This window comes from Diospyros lotus, unplaced genomic scaffold (assembly GCF_014633365.1).
Source record: "Diospyros lotus cultivar Yz01 unplaced genomic scaffold, ASM1463336v1 superscaf1, whole genome shotgun sequence".
Classification (NCBI taxonomy): domain Eukaryota; kingdom Viridiplantae; phylum Streptophyta; class Magnoliopsida; order Ericales; family Ebenaceae; genus Diospyros; species Diospyros lotus.
In genome coordinates, this window is record NW_026267104.1 from 4435649 (window position 1) to 4458135 (window position 22487).

Genomic DNA, 22487 nt, shown 5'->3' on the forward strand with positions numbered 1-22487 from the left:
CGACGGTGGATGTTGGAGAAAGAGGAGAGGGAGAAGGCAGTGCCGCCACAGGAGGATTGGGAGAGAGGGGTAGCGGTGGCGGCGATGGTGCGTTTGAGGAAGCAGGGGGAGGAGGCTGAGGGAGGGTGGTAGGAGAGAGAGAGGCAGTGGGTGGGTCTCTGAACCCTTCTCACTGTGCTACAAAGGCTAGACAGATAGTGCAGTGAGTGGGTGGGCGGGAAAATTTTTGATCTAAAAATCCAATATATTAGAAATGATCTCAACCATTAAAATGTCTCACTTTTGAGACATTTTCAAAAATCGTTCTATTTTGTTATATAAATTTCAAAAACCATCATCGCTTATTATATAGATATAAATCATCCTCCCTTATTATATAGATATATATAGAATATTAAAAGAATGCACAGAATTTAATGTCTCACCACGCGTAAAAGGGGCTACATCTAAGGCTGCAAATAGCCCAAACTACTAACAGCCCAAAACAAAACACTTAAGGCCCAAACCAAAGCCAGCTACTGAGCTGAACCCTAAGAGAAGATCAACAAAACATATCGAAGAAAGCAGCCGCCGACCAGATAGCAACAAAAACGCCACCGTCGCCAGATATCCAGAAACCCGTCGCCGCCCCACTCCGGCATTCATCGCAACACCGAATCTCGACCTCGCCGTCACCCCCGAGCAAAGAACCGTCGGCGCCGCAGAGCTTCACCAGGTCTGTAACCGCCGCGCCGCACCTGTCATCATCTACGGGAAGAAACTACGTCCGACAGCAGATGAGAGAACGAAACAGGGGAACAAGTTGACTGCCGGACCGGAAAACTTAGCCGAAACAACGAATTCGAGCCAAGATCCAGCAGAAGATACAGGGAAAAGCCGAAAAAATAGGCCAAACCGCAACCAAGATACCGAACAAGACCCAGGGCGAGACGCCGATCAGGTAACCGTGGGTGGATCTGCCGATCGGAGAGAGGCGGCGGCCAAGGCCTTAACGGCCGGCGACATCCAGTCCTCTTCCCTATAAAACCTAGAGAGAGAGAGGCTCTCCAAAAAGTTTTAAGTCTTCTCAGTTTCTATTTGTTATTTTTTTATATGATGTTATTTTTCTCTGCTTTAGGATCTAGCAATGGGGATCAGTAAAACAGAAATAAACTTGAGGAGATTGCTTGCAGCTGCACCCAATCAACAAAATCAAGCTAAGCTTTTACATGTATGTCTACAAATCCTTCAAATCAAATTGTTTGTTTGGGATTCATGTTTCTCTCCCCCTCCATATGAGCGCGCGCGCATGTTCGGATTGGCATATTGTGTATGCATGTATGGACTTTGGACATTTGCTATACGTTTGGCTCCCAAAATGATTCAATCTCTGGGATGTATGTATATGTTAATCTTTTCTAAATTTTGTGTTTTCTACTGATCTAGTTCATGCAGGATTCTTTTTTCAGTGTTGACTTATAACACCTTATTTTATTGCTATTATGGGCTTTTTCCTTTTGATTTGGTAGTGTTATCATGTTTCCGTAGAAATTCATATGAAATTTATGACATAAGTTATGGCATATTTGCAGTACGTTGCTACTCTAAGAGAACAATTGGAAGAACTGGCTCAAGAGAAAACACCAGAAGGAATACCAAGGTTAGTATGGTTTTCCCTATTTGTCTTATTTACTTTCTTTCCCATTATGGATCATTAGTGAGGCTACCCTTACAATGCATATGCATTCATGCTATATTTGTCATCTTCTTCCAACATTAGTAGATTGTGGAAGGGACTCTACAAACTTATGAAAATATTGAATCACTTCCCAGATATCCTTTTGAAAAACTTCTATTCGGATACTTTATTCAACTGGGCTTACTTTAATGTTTGCAATGTCAGATATGAATTATGGAAGAGTCTTGGGGGGTTCTAATGTAGTTCATTTAAAAGTGACAATAGGGGAAGGACATTAGGAGATTGTCCATTAGTTTCTGTATTTGAGGTCTTCTGGAGATAGAAACAACTGCTTTGGGGAATTGTGCTAGGCCTTTTGGCATTGCATGCACCAACTGTTTTCAAAACAGATGAACAAAAAGCCTATCCAAAAAGTTAAATCCACAGAAGTCTAAATAATTTTTCAGCATAAAACAATATCTGCTGCTGCCAAAAATTTAAAAAAAGAAGAAATTTAGGTAGGTAATAAATTCTGAATCATTTCATAAACCAATTTCTCTTTTATCGATACCATTTGATAGTGTGTGTTCGGAGTGACCTTTCATTTTTCAGGAATCACCTTGTGTAGGGATTTTGAAACATAGTTCTATTTAAGATTTACAGAGTGGTCTTCCATTGTAGTGGAAGTTTTATAACTTTCTCCTCTAGTCAAATTCTCAGCAATTACTTAAAAAGATGGTTGGACATGATAATTCTGAATGAATTTCGGTCGCCCAACATCATTTGAACAAGAGTGGACCAGCTGGTTTTTCTTTGTTTGACAGGCATTGCCACTCTCTTTTGATTGTTACATGAGTGAAACCTGGCTTACTGCTCATAAAACTTTACTGGAGCATCTAGTTATGCCAATTCTGATTGTGGATGAAAATTTTTAGTCAAAAGGATAACTTATATTTGCAGATGTGGTTGTATTAACAGCTTGCAGAATTAATATTTCAGTTAATCAAAATTTTATTTTTTCCATTTGTTTTTGATTTTTCTTGGTTAACTATACAACTCAATCCCACCTAATGGGATTACAGCTTGTGATTGTGGTTGTTGTTGGTTAACTATCCAAAAGGTTGAGGTAGATATTGGTGTGTGATTTTGATTTTAGCAGTGATATTTCAGTTAACATGTTTTTTTCCTTTTTCCTTTTAGTTTTGTTGTTTCTTGGCTAGCTTCTGTCAGTGTTGACATATTGATCAGCAGAGATTTGAGAGTAATGATCTGCATTATTCTTTAGTCCCACTTTTGTTGGTTCAATTCATATGTTAGGACTTTGGAGTTTGGAATAGTTTGCTTCTGAACTACTCACTTTAGTAACATTTTGCACCTCCTGGAATGTTTCTCTAGAGTTTCAAAAGGACAGCTGAATGACTACTCAGAGAAGATTGAAGCCATTGCTCACAAATCGGCTGTACCTGAGGTGGGTGCATCCTCAGCTTCTTCTGTATCTGCAGTCTTACATGTTAAACCAATAACATTATGGTTCTTTTAGGTTTTAGGAGTAGTTCTGGATCAGCTTGGCACTATCTGAAGCTTGTGTCCATTGTGATTTTTCCATATTCAAGTGCGACATTTTTAACTCAGGAATTTGCTTTTCTGGGTCCACGCTCTTCTTTTTTCTTTTTTCTTCTGTAAATCACCATCTTCTTTATAGATTGGTCTATTCAAAGGATTTCTCTTCTGGAGATAACTGATGACTTGCTTTAAGTGCTTCTTTTTGCACCCTTGTAACCTAGCTTCTCAATTGTGTCTTCGCATTAGCTCTTTTTAGTGATAACTTGCAATAACAAGTGCTGGGAAGCCCTGCGATCTATATGTGTGGATGTTTTATATGAAAGCAACTCTGAATTGTTTTTTAATGTTTGCTCTTTAGCTATTGGTTGGATTTGGATCTGTTGAAATCTTAGTGCTAAGAGAAACAATTGAAGGAATGCCCTTACCATTGGATTTGGCTCTATCCAGTTAGTGTGATGAAATACTTATTATCAATGTGTGAGACAAAGATAATCAACCAGGGCCACACAACTTAGCTTGTAGCAACTTGATGCTATATATCATATTATCCCAAAGTGTTTTTTTTAAACGTAGCCTTGTCAGATTGTAAAGTTAGATATAAAAGTATGATTTTTGGCGGGCATGCAACTCATCTGATTCAGTTTGGAATCTTTGTAACCAAAAAGTGCTTGTACAACTGTATTATGAACTGGTAGCATGCTCACAAATTTGGTGAACTTGCATTCTTAAACTGTGAATTTAGTGATTCTAAAGATCCTCGGTCTTCTTTTTCTTTTGCATTTATTCTAAAAATGTTTACTTGAAAAAAAAAAACAAATATAATAAACTAAGTTCTTCTGATTGTACAGTTTTGGCAGACCCAAATAAAAAGTATTTGTTTATATATATTGGCCATTATATATGAAGAAATATGTTTTCCACCAATTTGAATCATATTATTTCATTGTGTGAAAGACCTAATGGCTGATGAGAGTAGAGTTAAAAATAGTGAAATAGTGAGCAAATAGTGCATGATATCAAATTTTATTCACATCTTGGAACTTAGAGGAATGAATCCAAAAGATTAGAATTGTTTCTACATTACTTGGTTTCATCTCTTCCCTTTACTTCCTATTTGGTTCCTGCTGTCTATTTTCCCCTGTTTTTTGCTCTGATCTTGGAAATGGCATGAAATTTTTACAAGCAAACTGTTGACTCCTGCATACCCCCCCCCCCCCCCCCCCCCCCCCCCAACACCCAAAGCCCAACACAAGACACCCCAAAACACACACTATGAAATAACGAACTACAAGAAACAAAAAAAAGGACGTAACCCTCAACCAAAATATCTGACTTGATAAATCTTATCTGCTTCTTAAAAATGCATGCTTCTTATATGTGTTCTCACTTTGAACCATTTTTTCCCTTGGGAATCAGTCAACTGCACAAGAATCTGAGAAGCCTCCTGCTGTCATTACTGCTGAAGAAACCCCTCCCAAGTCCCATGGAGAAAGTCCAAATCCATCTTCTCCAACATTAAGAAGGAGATTTGTGTAAGAAATTATGGTTTTCTCTGCACTTCTTTTTCCTTTTTACTTTCAGATAAAAATAGCGTTACCTTTTAATTGGTGAAGTCTATCTCATTTTATGTTTCATTATTAAATTAAACAGGCCCCAGTCAAAAATTGAAGAAAGACAGCATAATAGCGTTGAGAGTGATAATTCAGCTTCGGTCAAATTGGATTCTGCTGCATGGACTCATGTTGAAAAGCACCGGTATTTTCTGCTTTTAGAAATATTGTAGAAGTGACTAAAGTACAGAAAGCAACTGCAATAGATTTGGGTCACTGACTTTGCACCACCTTTTGGGCTCCTGATGCCTCAATATGTTCTTTCAAGTGCTTCAATGCTTCGTGTATGTCATACTAGTTTTTGTTGCTTCTTTACCCTTTTACAGACAGCTACAAGAAAATTTGACAGATGAAATGGTTGTGTTGGCACGGCAACTCAAGGAAAGCAGTCTTGTGATGAGTCAATCCCTCAAAAACACTGAGAAGGTAAGTTCTGGAATCTACTATGTAAGTTTAGATTACTTATTGTCTTGAGGTATCAACTTATGTGTTTTTGGCTACTCCATATATATCTTGCCTGGCAATCCTTTCATTGCATATATACGAACACATGATATTGGAAGTTTTTGAATGTACATTAAATAGAAGTAAAAATGCATCTGCAGATTACCAGTTTGATATAGTCACCCTATTATAATATGTTCTGCGCTCTTCCTCTAAAATTCTTTGCTATTATCTAGAACCATATATATATGTATATAGGTATGTCATGTACCTGGGGGCATACTGTAATAAATAAAAATAGTGGGAAGAAGACGCTATAAATCATTGTATAGGGGCAGTAGTGAGCTGTGTAGCAGTAGTGAGCTGTGTACTTAGGCGGTTATTTTGGCAAGAGATGTAGCATGTGAAGGAAGGCTTTAAATTGTGGCCGACCTTATTCTTTGGGCCATTGAGAATTTTGAATGAGAATCTGAATTTCCCTCTCAATCTACTTCTCCATTTCTCTCCCTATTCTTCTAATTTTTTCCCTCCCCTTTACAAGATCCTTCTCGTTCTTGCTGTGATCTCTACCATTCAGAAGAGATCAGTTCTTAAAACATTGCTAGATCCTTGCGGATCTAACAATTTGGTATCAGAGCTGAATTCTAGGACTCGCGAGTGACAGAGATGTCAATGGCTAAGGGCACATGGATGAAAGGATTGGAGGCTCAAGTGTAGCAGTGTGGATCTTCGATGGCAGACTTGCAGGCAAGGGTAGATCAATTGGAGTTGGGATCGGATAGGAACCATGAGACGATCATTGCCATGGACAGGAAATTGGATGTGGCGGTAACACATATCTGAGAGGAGCTACAAGGATTTATGGCGATGTTTGCAAGGCAGCATCAGGTAAGCATTCCACTTGATTTTCCCTCTCGAGAGAGGACAAATCCGATTCTACCTGGACAAGGCCGAATGGATCCTATGATACTAGGGAGAAGAAGGAATTCGAGGATCACTGAGACGTCAGTTGGGGAAGAAGATCAAGGTGAGCTAGGGGAGGCCAGGTGGGAACGGCGACAGGAAGCGTCAGTAAACCACAATCCGCATGGTTTACCCATGTCGAGGTTGGAAATTCCCTTGTTCGATGGGACCAACCCCCGCTGGTGGGTTAGGAGGTGTGACAGGGTGTTCGAGTGGTATGGAGTGGTAGAAAGGCAAAAGGTAGCAATAGCAGCAACATTTCTTAACGATGCGGGGGACGCTTGGTATCAAGGGTGGTCCAAGGTCTAGGAATTCTACAAGTAGGAAGAATTTGTAGAAGAATTTTGTGAGAGGTTTGGAGATTGGGGGCTATCTGATGTGGTTGAAGAATTTAATAAAATCAAACAGGTTGGAATGCTGATGGAGTACCAACTTAGGTTTGAGGAGTTGAAGGCCTTAATGCTCAACCACAACCCCTTCTTGACCGAGGCTTATTTCGTCTCAAGTTTTATAAGTGGCTTGAACAAGGAATTTAGACCCCTGGTGAAAGTGCTAAGGCCACGTACCCTCAAGCATGCTGTTGACAATGCTAAACTGCATGAGGTGGAGGTGGAAGCATTGATGAAGAAGCAACGAGCAGTGAATATGAGTGTTGCCCCAATGAATTCACTGCTTAGCAGGAGTTTTACCAAGGAGTGGGGACGGGGATCCCCAGGCATGAAGAACTTGGCGCTATTAGCCCCCAACTCCCAAGGAGGGAAAACCATGGAACAGAGGAAACAAGCGGGCCTCTGTTTCAGGTGTGGAGATAAGTACTATGTGGGACATTAATGTAGGATACAACTCTTATGATTAGAAGGGGAGGAAGGGGATTCAGTGGAAGAGGAGGAAACAACACACACACAAAAGAAGAAGAAGAAGAAGAAGAAGAAGAAGAAGAAGAAGAAGACAATGGTGAGACGTCCCACATGCCTTTACGGGACTCACCAACAGTAAGATAATTAAGGTGGAAGGGCAAGTGGAGGAGATTAAGCTGATGATTGTTGTAATCACTTGTATTAGATTAGCTTTTAGATTGTCTCGGGAAATTTTTCTGTTGCAAATCAGTGTGTTGCATTTGAGTATCACTTGTGTTATTCTAGAAGGCTTGTTTTTAGAAGGGTTAGTTAGTGGTATAGACTGGTTAGTTGGTTGTATCTACTGGATAATTATGTTATTATTTACCGCCTCTATGGTGTATAAATAGAGGTCGGGTGAGAGGCATTTTCTATGTCTTGTGCTAAGAAAGAGAGAGGAGTATGCGCAAGGGTAACTTGAGAGAAAAGAGGGGATATCTTTGTAATCTCAGGTTGGGAAACTCTTATAGTTCTGGGTATAAGGCTGTAGAGAGTTGTGCATGTAATCCTTGAGTTTTTCGTTCAAGATAGTGAAGATTAGTGTCTCGGACAATCTGGATGTAGGTCTTCTTTAGAAGACTGAATTAGGATAAATTTGGTGGTGTTCTTGTTTTGATTTCATGTTCTTTATTTTCTGTATTTCATTATTTCTTGTTACTATGAGGATTTGAGAGATTCTGTGGGTGGGTCTTTTGCAAGTGCGAGTGTCATAGAGAGAGCTGTGCATTTATTCTAGCAATGATCTTAATTGATAGTGGGAGTACCCAGAGTTTCTTGGATGAGAGCATGGCTAGGAGGTTGAGTGCCCCCTGATTCCCACTCAACCATTAACAGTGACAGTGGCTAATAGGAATAAGGTGATGAGCAAGTCTGCTTGTGCAGGGTTTTGTTGGGATATGCAGGGAGAGGGATTCGAGGCCGATTTGAGGCTACTGAAATTAGGAGGATGTGATGTAGTCTTGGGGGTCGATTGGATGGAAAATGTTAGCCCGATTTGTTTTTGACTTTAACAAAATGGAGGTGACATTTGAGAATGAGGGAAGAAAGGTGACGCTTAGAGGCAACAAGGAGGTGGGGGTATGCAAGATGATTACGGGCAAGGGGTTACAGAGGCTATTCAAACACAAGATGAACCAAGTGGCTCAGTTGTTCTCTGTTCAGGCCACGGAGGAAGGAGAAGATGAGCTAATTACGGAAGGGGGGGTTCATATTAACCATCAGAAGTTCATCCCCCATCCAACACTAAGGTACACCTTTCTAATCTACTTAATATACTCCTAATTGAATTTGAGAATTTATTTGTAGAGCCTCAATCTTTACCCCCAAACTGAGCCATTGACCACACCATCAACCTAAAACCCCACACAGAACCTGTTAACATTTGTGCCTACCGATACCCTCCTAACCAGAAAATGAAGATTGAAAAATTGGTTTAAGGAGATGCTCCACAAATCCCTCATAAGACCCAGTCACAACCCTTTTGCATCCCGAGTGTTGCTGGTAAAAAAAAAAAAAGATGGTTCCTGACGATTTTGTATTGATCGATTTTGTATTGATTACTGCCAGCTAAACAAAATAACCATCAAAAACAAAATTCCCATCCCACTCATTGATGACCTGCTAGATGAACTTAAACATGCCATTATCTTTTCTAAATTGGACTTGAGATTTGGATACCATCAAATCTAGATGAACCCAATGGACATTTCCAAAATCGCATTTAGAACACACCAGGGCCAATATGAGTTCCTTGTCATGCCCTTTGGGTTAACAAATGCCCCAACCACTTTTCAATCTCTAAATGAACCAGATTTTCGAACCATACCTCAGAGATTTTATTCTTGTATTCTTTGATGATATACTTTTATACATCCCAATCTTTGAACTCCACCTAAAACATTTGAGGACTACATTTGAAATTCTTAAGATCAACAAGTTGTATATTAAGAGATCAAAGTGTGCCTTTGCACAAGGCTAGGTGGAGTATTTGGGATATATCATATTGAGCCAAGGAGTGAGTATGGATCTAAAAAAAGTGGTCGCCATGACCAACTGGCCAAGATCGATGATTGTTAAGTCCCTAAGGGGTTTTTTTGGGATTAACCAGTTATTATAAAAGGTTTGTGAAGGGGTATGGTGGCATAAGTAGGCCACTTACATATTTATTGAAAAAGGATAGCTTTGAGTGGTTTCATAAGGTAGAAATTGATTTTGAGTCGCTAAAGAGAGCTATGAGTGAGGCCCCAATGCTCGGCCTGCCTGATTTTAGCAAAACATTTGTGGTGGAGACAGATGCTAGTGGAATGGGCATAGGGGCAGTGCTCATGTAAGAAGGCAGACCCTTAGCATTCATAAGTCAGGCCCCAGCTCCAAAACATATGGGCCTCAGTGTGTACGAAAATGAGTTGTTAGCCGTTATTTTTGCAGTGAAAAAATGGAGGCATTATTTGGAGGGAAACTAATTTATTATAAAAACGAATCATGAGAGTTTGAAGTTTCTACTACAACAGAAACTTCACACCCACTTGCAGAGGAAAGGGATGACTAAACTAATGGGCTTGGACTACAAAATACAGTACAAGAAAGGGAAGGAAAACATTGCGACAGATGCCTTGTCTAGATGCCCTGAAGATGGGACAGTTGCTGCTATCTCAGCCCTAGTTCCAGAGTGGTGTCAAGAGGTGGCTAAGAATTATGAAGGGGACGAGCAGACCAAAACTCTTTTGGAACGACTGATAATTGCTCCTGCAAGTAAAGTGGGGTATACGCTGACAAATGGGGTGATAAGATTCAAAGGTAGATTGGTGGTTGGAAACAGCGTAGAACTGAAGCGTAGGATACTGCAGGCCTTACACGAATCCCCCCTTGGTGGCCACTCCGATATCCAAAATACTTATCACAAGGTGAAGCAACTGTTTAGGTGGCCTAAGTTGAAAGAGGAGGTGATGAAGTTTCTCCTCGCATATGATGTGTGCAAGAGATGTAAGTTGAAAGAATTTTGAACGAGAATCTGAATTTCCCTCTCAATCTACTTCTCCATTTCTCTCCCTATTCTTCTAATTCTTTCCCTCCCTTTTTCAAGATCCTTCTTGTTCTTGCTGTGATCTCTTCCATTCGGAAGAGATCAGTTCTTAAAACATTGCCAGGTCCTTGCGGATCTGACAAGGTATTAGTTAAGCATTGAATTATATTTATTTACAGTATTTTGTTAAATCTGACGAATTACATGTATCTTGCTTCTCTTCTTCTTTCTTTTTACTTTTGTTAAAATTTTTCTGGCATTTAAGCCTCAGGCTACATACTTGAGTAAATCTCACTGTGCATCACATTTTGTAGCCTAGACTGACATGTTTTTACACCTTTTTGAGGTGGATTGGAGGACTTTTTGTTATGTTTGTCGAATATTGGGCCGATGTAATAGGCTGTAGGCCTTGTGTAAATAAAAGCCCACGGATAAGCATAGCTGGAGGAATGTTCCAGCATGCTACCAGACAAGTTGTAAAGCAAGTGGGTGGGATAATCGTTTTTAGCCCCCACTTAGGCCATAGATCAGTATAAAAGAAACTGATTTATGCCTACCCCACATGTTGAATGAATTTTGGAAATTAGTTTCCCCCTCAATTCTCGTTACCTCTCTCTCTCTAATCTCTCAATTTCCCCCTACGTTCTCTTGTGACAGCCATTCTCAAGTGATTGAGAATTCACTTTGTCAGATCAGGAATCTGACACTTTTTTCTTTTCTCCAGGGCGGGGGAAGTTGGTCTCTTTGAGAACTTGACTTTTTGTTTTTTTAATATATCACATTATAACAAAGGTTTGAAATTGATGTCAGGCTGATCTTTTTTCTGATAGTTGGACTAATTTTTAAGAAAGATCCATGGTGATTTCTGTTTTTGGATTGCTTGTGCTTCTCAAGGGATATATACATATCAAAGCCTACTATAGGGAGCACTTCTTTAAGTTACTGCAGAGAACAGAAAATTGGTAATGTTAGCATTGTGCAAAATTTTGCCACTGCAGTCTGGGGATGCTATCACCACCTTTCCCATTCAATTTTGCCACAAATATTTTCCCCTCAAAGATGGTAATACATCAGTGCTATGTTCACCTGACCCAATCACTGCACCACTAGAAGCAAGACCTCTGACAGCGGCCCTTCAACCTCTTATCATAAATTGACCTTGTTGGTGCCACCAGAAGCACGTTGAAGTGCCTCGTTGCCGGTGCTGTGCCAATTCCTCGCTTAGCTCGTCTGTCTCCTCATGTATTCATCTATTTCTGATAGCTTACTCGGAACCTGAATGCAGATACTGGATTCAACAGAGAAGGCAGTGGAGAATAGCTTGGCGAGCACCGGCCACGCAAATACACGTGCCATGGAAATATACTCAAGGAGCTTCAAGACCACGTGCTTTACGTGGCTGGTGATACTTCTAATGACGTGTGTATTCATCATGGTGGTGCTTCTCATCCGCGTCACCTAGTTCATGACTTGGGGTGAAAAAGAATCTAGAGGAGCTCAGTCTTCTTGAATGTTGTGTAAATTAGCCATAATCGAGTCTCAAAAAGTCTTCTCCCGCAATTGGCACGCGCATATGCATATGTGATTTTGATTGTTAAGCCGAGCAACAAACAGATTTCTTCTACGTTTTGCAAGTCATTGTGCATGTATAAAACTTGGAAAAAGGGTATCTTTAAGAGTTCTGTATATATATATATATCATTTTGTTATATATGCATGAAGTTTTGCGGTGGATGGGTTTTGGGCAATTTTGTTGGTGGTGGTGCCTGCGGCTTGGGCTTGGGTTGGTGAAGTTGGAAATAGTAATTTGGCAAATGTTAAAATACTAGGGCTTAGTAGTAATTCAATTACATGCTCATTTTCTCCATTTTGTGGGTTTATGTATCATTTTCTTGATTCTGCTTAACTTTTTTTAAAAGAAATAAATCATTAAAGTGACTTGTATTATTTACCAAACCCTTTTTAGTAATAATAATTTCTCTTTATTTATCCAAAACATTATTTCTTTTCAAGAATTTTGTAGATTGGCACTCCGACAGATTCTGAAACATTTTAAGCCAATAACGAACGAATAATAGACGGATAATTTATATATAGTCGAATAAATAACATTAATGTCGCTTTATAGTGGATGTATTAATTTTCCCTTTCTTCATTTCTACATCCAATTAGAACAAACTAACCTTTTTTTTTTTCTTTAAAAAAAAGCACTTCACGAGACCTACTACACTTAGCGTGGAAGAAAAATGATGATTTAAAAAAAAATTCTTTCTGATAATTATAAGTAACTAAATTGATCTTTAAAATATTTTACAAACAAAAAAATTATCTGTTTTTATCAAAACGGATGCTTTAAATTAAATAATTTATTAACACAAGTTATAAAAAAAATGTTATTATAGTATCCAAGCTAGGAGAGGACAATTAACTCAATTGAAGCATGAATATACTTTAATTATATATCCTAGTTTCTTTTCATTATAAAGAAATGTGTCATTTGTTCTCATGTTCATATACTTGAATATGCTAGTTTTGGAGATCTAGAAATGATACAAAAATAAAAATATATGCAAATTTTTCTCTTTTTTTTTTTTTGGGGGGGGGGGGGGGGGGTGTGTTTACCAAAATTATTGAGATCAACAATAGTTTAACCAACCGTCCTTGGGCTGCAAATCAAAGAATTTGGCAAAAAAAAAGAAAAAGAAAAATCATAAGCAAGTTTAATCCCACACTACAAGGCAATAGAAAAACTAAACAAATTTATAAAATACAAAAAAAAAAAAAGAAAAAGAAAAATTGAACAATAAAGAATATTCAGCAACACACAAACACATGTATGTAAACAAATATATAGTTTGATATAAATCGAACAAAGGATAATACAAACTACACAAAACAAGCTAATGCAACAAAAAAGTGCACATAATCGAGAACTATAAATATATGGAGTTAGTAAGAAACTTAAAATAAACTCATTACTAGAAAAAGAGTCAATTTAAAGGACGGGGAGTGGGGGTGGGGGGGGGGGGGGGGGGGGGGGGTTATTTTGAATAACTTTTAAGAATGTGAGGAAAATCACTATAAGTAAAATTAAAAATAATTTTGATTATACTTTTTATAGGAAAGTTCTACAAGAATATCATTTCAATATTTTTATACTTTATTTTTCTAATCATAACTAACAATGAAACAATCTTTTTTCTCTTCTCTCTCAAGACAACCGGTAACTTTACCTGAATAAGTACTTGACTATATATGCTTATCAATAAAAAAAAACAGAATAAGCAAGCATGAAAGCATTAAATTAATAGCAGTCAATACATAATATATTGTAGTAAGCCTCGGTCAGATCAATTTCGTGCTCCAAGTTTTAGGGTCATTCAATATGGTTAGAGCTTAATTAGACCTCTTATGCCATGCATTTCTTTTTTTCCAGAAACAAAAACTGAAGGAAAGATTCAACTTATACCAAAAGAAGGAAGAAGAAGAAGAAGAAGATGATCTTTGTTGCTAGGTTTGGTCCATCTGTGATATATAGGTTAACAAAATGCTCTTATAGGGCTGCTGCTATATATAATATGCAAATTAACATGAAATAAAGCAATGAAATTACTGGGTATAATCCTCATTTAAGCGCCCAGCTTCAAAGCTAAGCGCTACCAGATCTCCAGGGCTAGCTTCCTACAAATTCTTGAACCCAATATAAAGCTACCCTTTATTGGAGAACAAATCAGCAATGTAGTTTCAAGCTAAAATCATTGATTAGCACACACATTTTTCCTTTAAATTTCCGAGTTGGATTACTCAAAAAGCTAGAAAATATATAGTGTTTATCAGCTGATTTGAAGAAAGCAAAAGGGTCAAGCTTTTGAGATGACTTCCTTGTTAAAACAAAGTATTTTTTTTTCATTGTTTCTGATATATCTTGTGCAAACTACTAGGGTTTTTCAGGGCTCCCAGTAAGTATTGCTACCATGGAATCACAAGTCGAATGAGTAAGATGTTTGTGTATCATATATGCGAAATTCATTTTCAGAGAGAAAAATAATGGCTTTGCAGAGAAAACAAAAGGTAATAAATAGATTGCAGGGAGATACACACATATATAGCAGAAGAAGTACACACTTCGAAACCCTAATAATTGATAAAAATATATAGGGTTGAGATGAAGCAGCATAATAATTAACTACCTCAAAAATCTGATCCTGGAAAGCGATGATTCACTGCTAGATGTATCTTCCTTCATCCCAACTGCACAACACTTTTCCTTCATGATCTCCCATTAAATGGCGTTTTTGCATAAGAAACGTTCCGCACAAAATCATACCACGAAGAACTTGTCTCATCATATGTATAAGAAGATACAATATTCTTGTATATATTATATATAGATAAAAATAATTTATGGATTGTGGCCAAGCCGTAGCTCCAAATCCAGTCCATCTTCTTCACTTCCACCTCTCATCTCCTGATCCGTATCTTCTTCAAGCAGAACCGGAGCAAATCGTAGGCTTAAGCTCAAGCGCCAATCATCTCCAGATGGTCTGAAGATTTGTGGGTTTTGACCACTGAATTCATTGCTTGGTCTTGCAGCCGTTGCCGCCGGAGCAGGAAAATACGTCCGATATCCAACCTCCGATACCGCAGAATTATTATAATAAGGGGCGAGGTGGTTTGAAACTGGCTGCAAGAAGATACCTGGATTGGTACAAAACTGTTCATCATGCTTATTATAATTATGACTTGAATGGATCAAAGGTGCGGCAGGCCGAGTTTTGGCTTTATCTTTGCGATGAATATTCATGTGGCCGCCCAAAGCCTGCGCCGTGGTGAATCCCCGCTTGCAATACACGCACTCGTAGGACCGGCCCGTGCCGGCCACCTCGCTGTTGTTCGGCGCCGGCGTCTGATCATCATGTTCTTCTTCTTCGCTTGTCGACAACTCTTCATGAAGATCAGATGCCATGTGCAAAAAATTCAGGGCTTGGACTGAAACCCGGGGGGGGGGGGGGGGGGGGGGGGGAGAGAGAGAGAGAGAGAGAGAGCAATTTAAGGGGGTAGAAATAGTCAGAGTGAGCTTAGTGGTGGTGTAGGGGAAGGAGACAACAAAGACAAGATCTTAGGACTTTTCTTGATGGACTTGTATCGTTGGCCGGCTTCTAAAGGATCAATTGTTTAATTATTACAGAATAAGGCACTTTATATGTGTGAATTAACTACTATGCTGTTCTTATATGTTAATGATCATCATCTGTCTGCCATTAGCTCTATTGTAGCTTTCATTTTACAATCTGAGGGATAGTACTGCAGTGGCAAAATTGTCAATTTTGCCACAACGTATATTTGATAAATCCATGATTGTTCATATCTGTATAAACTAATTACATGTAGGAACATATCTGTTTATCTTATATATATAGATATTAATTTGCCGATAAAAATTGACAACCAGTACTGTACTTATTGGTTATGGGTCATCTTGTATACTTTTCATATTATGGTTAGTAACTCTTGGTAATATAGTCTACGCGTGTTGATATTGTAGCTTTAATTTGGTAAAATGATAAAAGAAAACTCCCAATGCGTGAATGCATCTTTAAACAATTCTAGTATTGCTACTTTTGTTATCACGACACTGATCTCTCCTCCTAGGCTTTCAGATCAACTTGGGCCATTAAAATTTGCCAATGAGGTGTGGTGTCTTCCAAACAAAAAACAATTTCTCATGTATTGAGTTGACCCATGCATCCGATTGGTGAGCTGAGGAGAACAAGTGAACAATGAACCACCCTTCTTTTTTCTAGCATCCAGTGGATATCAAAACATAAGTCTAGAGGAGTATTTTTATTATTTTTTTTACTTTTATTCTTTTTGTCTGAGTTAATCCAGTGGAGAATTTACTATTTTGGGGCACTAAGGAAAGATATAGGAAACTTCGTAGCTACCTAGCTAGATAGAATGACCCAAAAAAAAAAAAAGGAGGAGGGTCTTGCAAGTTGCAAGTTTTGTAGCTTATGTTTGTCCTTTCTTAAACTAAATGCTGCTTTTTACGTGTTTAATAATGGGCACCCACCGTCCTCGCCAAGATTGTTCCAACATCTTCAATTGGTAGTAATTAAGGAACTTAAAAAATTGTGATCGTATATGACGCTCCAAGAAGATTAGGTTAAGCCGATAATTCCGCTTATGATGAAAGAAGCCATGAGCTCAGATGCATCAAAATCAGTGTGCATGTGTGAAAGAATAATAAATATCCTCATTTGCAACCCCCCCCCAAAAAAAAAAAAAAAAAAAAAGAAGAAAAGAAAGAAAGAATAAATATCCAACAAAATAATTAATGAAGCTACACACACATATATTTATATTTCTTAGTAATTCACTAGACTTAATTAATGTGTTATATCCATAACCCACGGATGAAATCTTTAGGAATTAGTTGGAATTTGTGGTAGGGAGAGGAAACGGAAAATATTTGTTAGATATAATTTTATTTTTGTTTTTATGAAAAATGCTATATATAATTCTAAATGTGACCCAGTTCCGACTAGTATATATATGTTTGGAGAAAAATTCAAAAGAATTCATTGTGTGTATGTATATTTCAGGGTTTTTTTTAAAAAAAAAACAATGAAACTACATGTTTAAAATTAAAAGTACATTTGTTTTCTTTTCCTTTGACAAATTCTAATCCTGAATATAGAATTAATCTCTATAACAACTACATGTCTAAAATTGCGTAGTACATTTCAAGCCATTAACATAAAAGCTTTAAATTCCCGTTCCCATCACATGTAACTAATAAGTAGTAAAATTGCATCAATCCATTGTATTTTAATTTGGAGCTTACTTGTCCTGTTATCGACGGCATTAATCACAAGATATAAAGCTGCAATGCTGATATTAATTTAGATCTCTCTCTCTCTCTCTCTCTTGCAGGCCAGGGTTATTATTTATTAGAGCTAACCGCCTATTTACATGGAAAATGGCAGCACTGAGACATCACATACTTGATTTGTTTTAGTTCTGATACGTAACACAGGTTAACATCAAGCAATATATTATACCAGCACATTATTAGCCACTTCTGTTTGTTAAATATTGGATTCTACTAATGTAATATATAGGAATCCTATACTTTTTTATGTTGTGCATGAATTAATGTATTCTTGCCATGTATTCAAACATTAATGGTTACTGTTAAATACAACTTACATGTACACGTATTTAGAGTCTTAATTCAAGAAATTTTACTGTTTTAGGAAAGATTAATTTGTCTCTTCATATATATATATATATATGCAGTTCTATCATCAATTATCAGATTGTATCTGTCGGAAGATGTACACGCAAATGCTTTAATTATCTTAAAAGAAATTAATTAAATGGGTTGAAGCTGTGACTGACTGACTAAATATAGATTAATCATTTTAACAAAGCTACATAGGAACAGCAGAAAGAAGAGGTTAGCTTCATAGTCATGGACAAGTAGAAGTAGATTAATTGAATAATATGGTCGCGGACGACAACAATATGCAACTGCTACTAAATTTCACCATCTAATAATTGGGTCCTTCTACTTAATTAATTTTACCATCTAATTGGGTCCTCCCTCAACTAGCGCCACAAAATTCTTGATTAATGGGCATAAGTGATAAGAAGTCGTCTCTAGAGTCAAATTAAAAAAAAAAGAAAAAGAAATGATTATAAAGATCAACTCAAGACTAGACATAAATACTCGCTTTTTATTTAAAATGAGGTAAGGTGAACACAGAACACCTAAAAAAATTTAAGTAAAATTGCCATCTCTTATTTAAAAACCCCTCATTTTGCATATCTGTATGTACAACCCAACTTCTTTCCTAAGGCCTAGAAACCTTAATGGAAGACGAACTCCATTCGGTTCATATATAGATCAACTTGGAGTAAATTCATTTATTTTGAAATTAATTAGTTAGGATTCTTAGGCGGCAAGCTTATCTTTCAAGCCTCTTAAGGTCTCCTAATCTTCCATCCAACACCTTATTTTGCCTTGGGCCATCTTAGAATTTCCTAGACTTGGCCTGCATTCCAACAAAATATCAAAAAGTTTTAGGGTATTTTTTCCTCGGCCTGTGAAGCTACCAAAATAGCCTCTCCATGTTAGATCCCTACAGATTTTTGTTAATAATCATGTAGGTCCCAGATCATACTGGGATTACATTAATTATGAACTTTATTTTATATTAAATTAGGTTAAGATGTATTCATTTTATTGCGAGACATTAAGAAAACTCATAGATAACTAGTGTAAATTAATTAGTAGGTTAATAGTCAAAAGTTAAATCAATGTAGACCAAATTAGTGTAAGCTCATGTTTTGAAGCCCATAAACTAGTGATAGAGTAATTTGTGAGCATTAATTCTATATATTGATGGGCTAGGTCTTCATTCCCTCTCATATACAAGCAAAATCTTAGTCGTGTCTCTCTTTTTCCATTAGGGAGCACTCAAAGCTTGAAAGAGGAAGGGAAACCGCTACTGCAAGATCTTATTGTGCAAATCTACTGTAAAGGACATGAATTTTAAATTAAGTTTGTCTATAAACTTTAACTCGTGTCGTGAACTAATATTTTAAGTAATCATAATATTATAGATTCATGAATGTATGCTGATAGATTTTCTACTTCTCTTGCAGTCTATTTGGGCCTGATCGGGGTTTTACTGATCTTTCGTAAGTTGGAAACGTTACAGGCACAAACTTCAGCGGGTTTAGGATGTTTCTCAAATTTTCTTAAGATTTTTATTTCCTGACAAGGTTTGCTGTAAGTGCCCGGCCATTTGGAATGGAACCAAAGGTGTATTAAATAAATTAGAACTGCAAAAGAGTGAGGACAAACAATGGTAACCCTGGCTAGCAGTAATCCAAGTACAAGAGTCAATTAGAATATTTGTACTAAAAGTGCGTTGAGTAAATGTTTAAGGGCCTAGATAGGTTGATTGTCATTTTATTTTGGAAATTAACATACTTCAAAATGTTATCAAAATTAATTAACTTCTCAAGATTAACTTGTAGAATTGCTCACCAAATGTTTAAGGTAGAAACAATACTTAGCCCTTTAAGTAGCTCAATTTTAAAACGTAACCAACAGATAATTCTCGATTTATCATAAGAGTTATCAGGTTGGAGAATTTCAGAGATGATATTTCTAAATATATTGACCTTTTTATATAAAATCCTTATAAATAAATTAACTAATTCTAAATAATCAATATCTTTTATTGCTCGTTTAAAATATTAAATTGTGCGTTAAAGATTATATGGAAGAACCAACCCCGCTCATTCTGATGTCCAAGCAACCAGATGGAGTGAAAGAGGCCTTAAGCGTGTCTCTAGGCACCATCACATGCAGGCATTATCACATATGAAAAAAACACATAAATAATCTCTCAAATGAGGAGACTTCTTGTGTGCAGTGTGCACTGGTCTATCTGCTGTTGGTTGGCTGAGTCACCATGATTAACTTCCCCTCACATTCCTGTCGGGTCGAGGGTGAGGGGCACCCGGGGTGAGCGATTTCACCTTTTGAAACAAAAAAATACATAAACAATTCTAATTAATCCATCATGAAGCAATTAATGCGGCAAAGATCCACGGCAGGGTTATAATGGGAGGAGGTGGAGGTTTTAGTTTGCGCGCTATCACTTGCGTCCTTGCTGAACTCGCTCCAGGATCATCACGAAAAAGGTAAATCAGGGATATGTCTGAGTCACCAAGATATTTTTTTTTTTTTGAAACTACGTCCACTAGAAGGAGGTGGAGATTATTTACATCTATATTTGTTAGTGGGACTAAATGTAAACTATTAGGATGTGTTTGATTGTATTACTTAGAATTTAATTTTAGGTAACGATTGTCTAGAAAACAAAAACTACCTCACCTTCTTGGAAAATGAATTCCATGAAAAGAACTTTTAAATGTTTGTACCATACATATATTTTACATAGAGAAGTTAAAAGTGTTTAATTGCTTTCATAGAAAATATATGTAATAATTATATATTTTTTATGATAAATGTATACAATCAAACACACTCGTAATGTAATAAATAATGAAGGATAATATAATTATATGTTAGGTTATATGAAAATAAAAATGAAAAATAAATACAATATGAATAAAAATAAAAAAAATGATATTTAAAAAAAATAAAAGAGAAATAAGTAAATAAAAAAATATAGAGACATTCATATATATAGATATAATTTTTAATATAAAAAATTATTCATTCAAACATAAATATAAATTTCATCATTTATTCGAGCAAAAGTCCTATTATCCATAAATCATGACTTAATAATTAAAAATAAATAATAAATAAATAAAATAATCAAACATAATATGATTTGTGAAAGTTCATAAGGGTGGGTTTGATAACATAGAAATTTCATTATTGGATATGGAAAATATCCCATATCTAAGGAATTGGATTCCATTTTTATTGTTTGACGCACTATATTTTTCATGGAATTGAATTCCATGGTATAATCATTAAAATATCATTTGGCATTTTTTTCATGGAAAATTCCATCTAGCAAGGGAGGTGGTTTTTGTTTTCTATGCAACTTGAAAAATGTTTTCTTTTCTAATTAAATGCTATCAAATACACTATAAGGATGCGTTTGATAGCATGAAAAGTCCATGAAAAATGTCACATCCAAGAAATTGAATTCCATATTTGTTATTTAACATACTATATTTTTCATATAATTGAATTTTATGGTACAATCATTAAAGCATAATTTGGCCTATTTTTTATGAAAAATTCCATCTAAGGGGGTTGTTTTTGTTTTCCATACATATTAAAAAATATTTTCTTTTCCAACTAAATATTATTAAACACACCCTAACTTCATCATCATTTTGTCTAGATATATAGATAAGAAGATGGATGATCATTGGTTGTCTCAAATATAGATGGGATGGTGGAACCCAGAAGAGATAGAGAAGATGGAAGAATGATGGCGGACAAAATGACAAAACGGTAGAACCACCAAAATATCGAGAAAGTGAAAGGATGAAACGACAATGGTAGATGAAACTCAAGAGCTTTTAATTTTTCACAAAATGTTGGGATAACAACGAGGTGAGATGAAATTTCATTCATTTCTAACGTGGTGGTCGGGATATGAAATGCATTTTTAATATTTTTTAATATTACAAAATAGCTTGAAAATAATTTTAAAATTATAGAAATAGTCCGGAAGCATTTTTTTTGGAGTTTTAGGAGTAGAAAATGTTTTGAAAACGTCGGAACTATATTTATAGAAAGGATTTTTATTTAAATAATGTTATTTTTTAAAAAATATTATCATAATAGTATTGAGCTAAATTAATTAATTTAACAAAATAATGACATATCGATTCCTAATGTTTAAAGATGCTCATCTGTCCTTTCATTTTAAAATGAAGATGCTATTTTGGTATTTATTTTTAATATAAAATAATATTAAAAATTATGACTGATGATGATATCATTAATTATGTGATATTTCCTTGTTAGAGGAGACTAAGAAGATCATGTAAGATCTACATTATAATAAACAAGTGTCAAAATAATATTTTTAATACTAAAAATAAGAGTTGTTAATTATTATATCAATTGGGTTTGGAGGCGTCTTTATTTCAATTGGGTTTGGTTTGGTTTGGTTGGGTTTTACCATCATTTTATATCTACATCTATATTTATATCTATTTTTTATATAAATAAATACTAAATTTTTGTATTGAGATTTTTTTTAATAAAACGTCTTTTAAAATAAAGAATAAAAATTAATTATGTTAATAAAATTTAAATTAATAATTTTTAAATAATAACTAATTCTTAAAATGATTTTATTACTTTATTAAAATTTATTTTATTTAGAAATTAAAATTTAAATAGTTATTATCAAATGTTACTTAATAAATTATATATATTGCTTGTTGAAAGGTGACGGCCAGTATGTGGTTGATTATTGATTCTTTATTTATTTTGTTTATGGAGTTGGTAATAATTTGGTTTGGTTTAAGTTTTTGTCAAAATTATAACCAAACTAAACTTAAATTACTAAAACTAAAACTAAATTATTACCCATTGATTTTAAAAATTAAAAATTAAAAATCATAGCCAAACCATTCGGTTTTGGTTTTAATCATAATTTTTTTTAATTTAATCTATACTAACAAACAAAGATAAACTTTAAGAGCAATTTTAAAGAATACACTATTTCTAGTGCTAACTTCAATTTAGCGCTGAAGAGCTCTCCAATGAATACATCATTTCGATGTTGGACACATTTTTCAATCACCAAATT

At 35.9% G+C, this 22487-nt stretch overlaps 2 protein-coding genes across 2 annotated transcripts; one reads left to right on the top strand and one right to left on the bottom strand.

The window, feature by feature from the left end:
* The first annotated feature begins 485 nt into the window (after positions 1–485).
* LOC127793146 (uncharacterized) lies at positions 486–11866 on the top strand. Its single transcript, XM_052323930.1, has 8 exons — positions 486–940; positions 1118–1210; positions 1572–1639; positions 3053–3125; positions 4637–4752; positions 4871–4975; positions 5157–5256; positions 11441–11866. The coding sequence occupies exons 2-8, from the start codon at positions 1127–1129 to the stop codon at positions 11615–11617; spliced, it is 723 nt and encodes a 240-aa protein (XP_052179890.1). The 5' UTR covers positions 486–940; positions 1118–1126; the 3' UTR covers positions 11618–11866.
* A 2281-nt stretch (positions 11867–14147) lies between these two features.
* LOC127793089 (transcriptional regulator SUPERMAN-like) lies at positions 14148–15231 on the bottom strand. Its single transcript, XM_052323871.1, has one exon. The coding sequence runs from the start codon at positions 15119–15121 to the stop codon at positions 14558–14560; it is 564 nt and encodes a 187-aa protein (XP_052179831.1). The 5' UTR covers positions 15122–15231; the 3' UTR covers positions 14148–14557.
* Positions 15232–22487: the final 7256 nt, after the last annotated feature.

What these genes read in the sequence shown, in the direction of transcription:
- LOC127793089 (XM_052323871.1), bottom strand. Translation starts at nt 15,121, where the DNA reads ATGGCATCTGATCTTCATGAAGAGTTGTCGACAAGCGAAGAAGAAGAA.
- LOC127793146 (XM_052323930.1), top strand. Translation starts at nt 1,127, where the DNA reads ATGGGGATCAGTAAAACAGAAATAAACTTGAGGAGATTGCTTGCAGCT. An exon ending in ACATTAAGAAGGAGATTTGT is followed by an intron (nt 4,753 to 4,870) that starts GTAAGAAATTAT and finishes TAAATTAAACAG; the next exon opens with GCCCCAGTCAAAAATTGAAG. An exon ending in ACTCATGTTGAAAAGCACCG is followed by an intron (nt 4,976 to 5,156) that starts GTATTTTCTGCT and finishes ACCCTTTTACAG; the next exon opens with ACAGCTACAAGAAAATTTGA.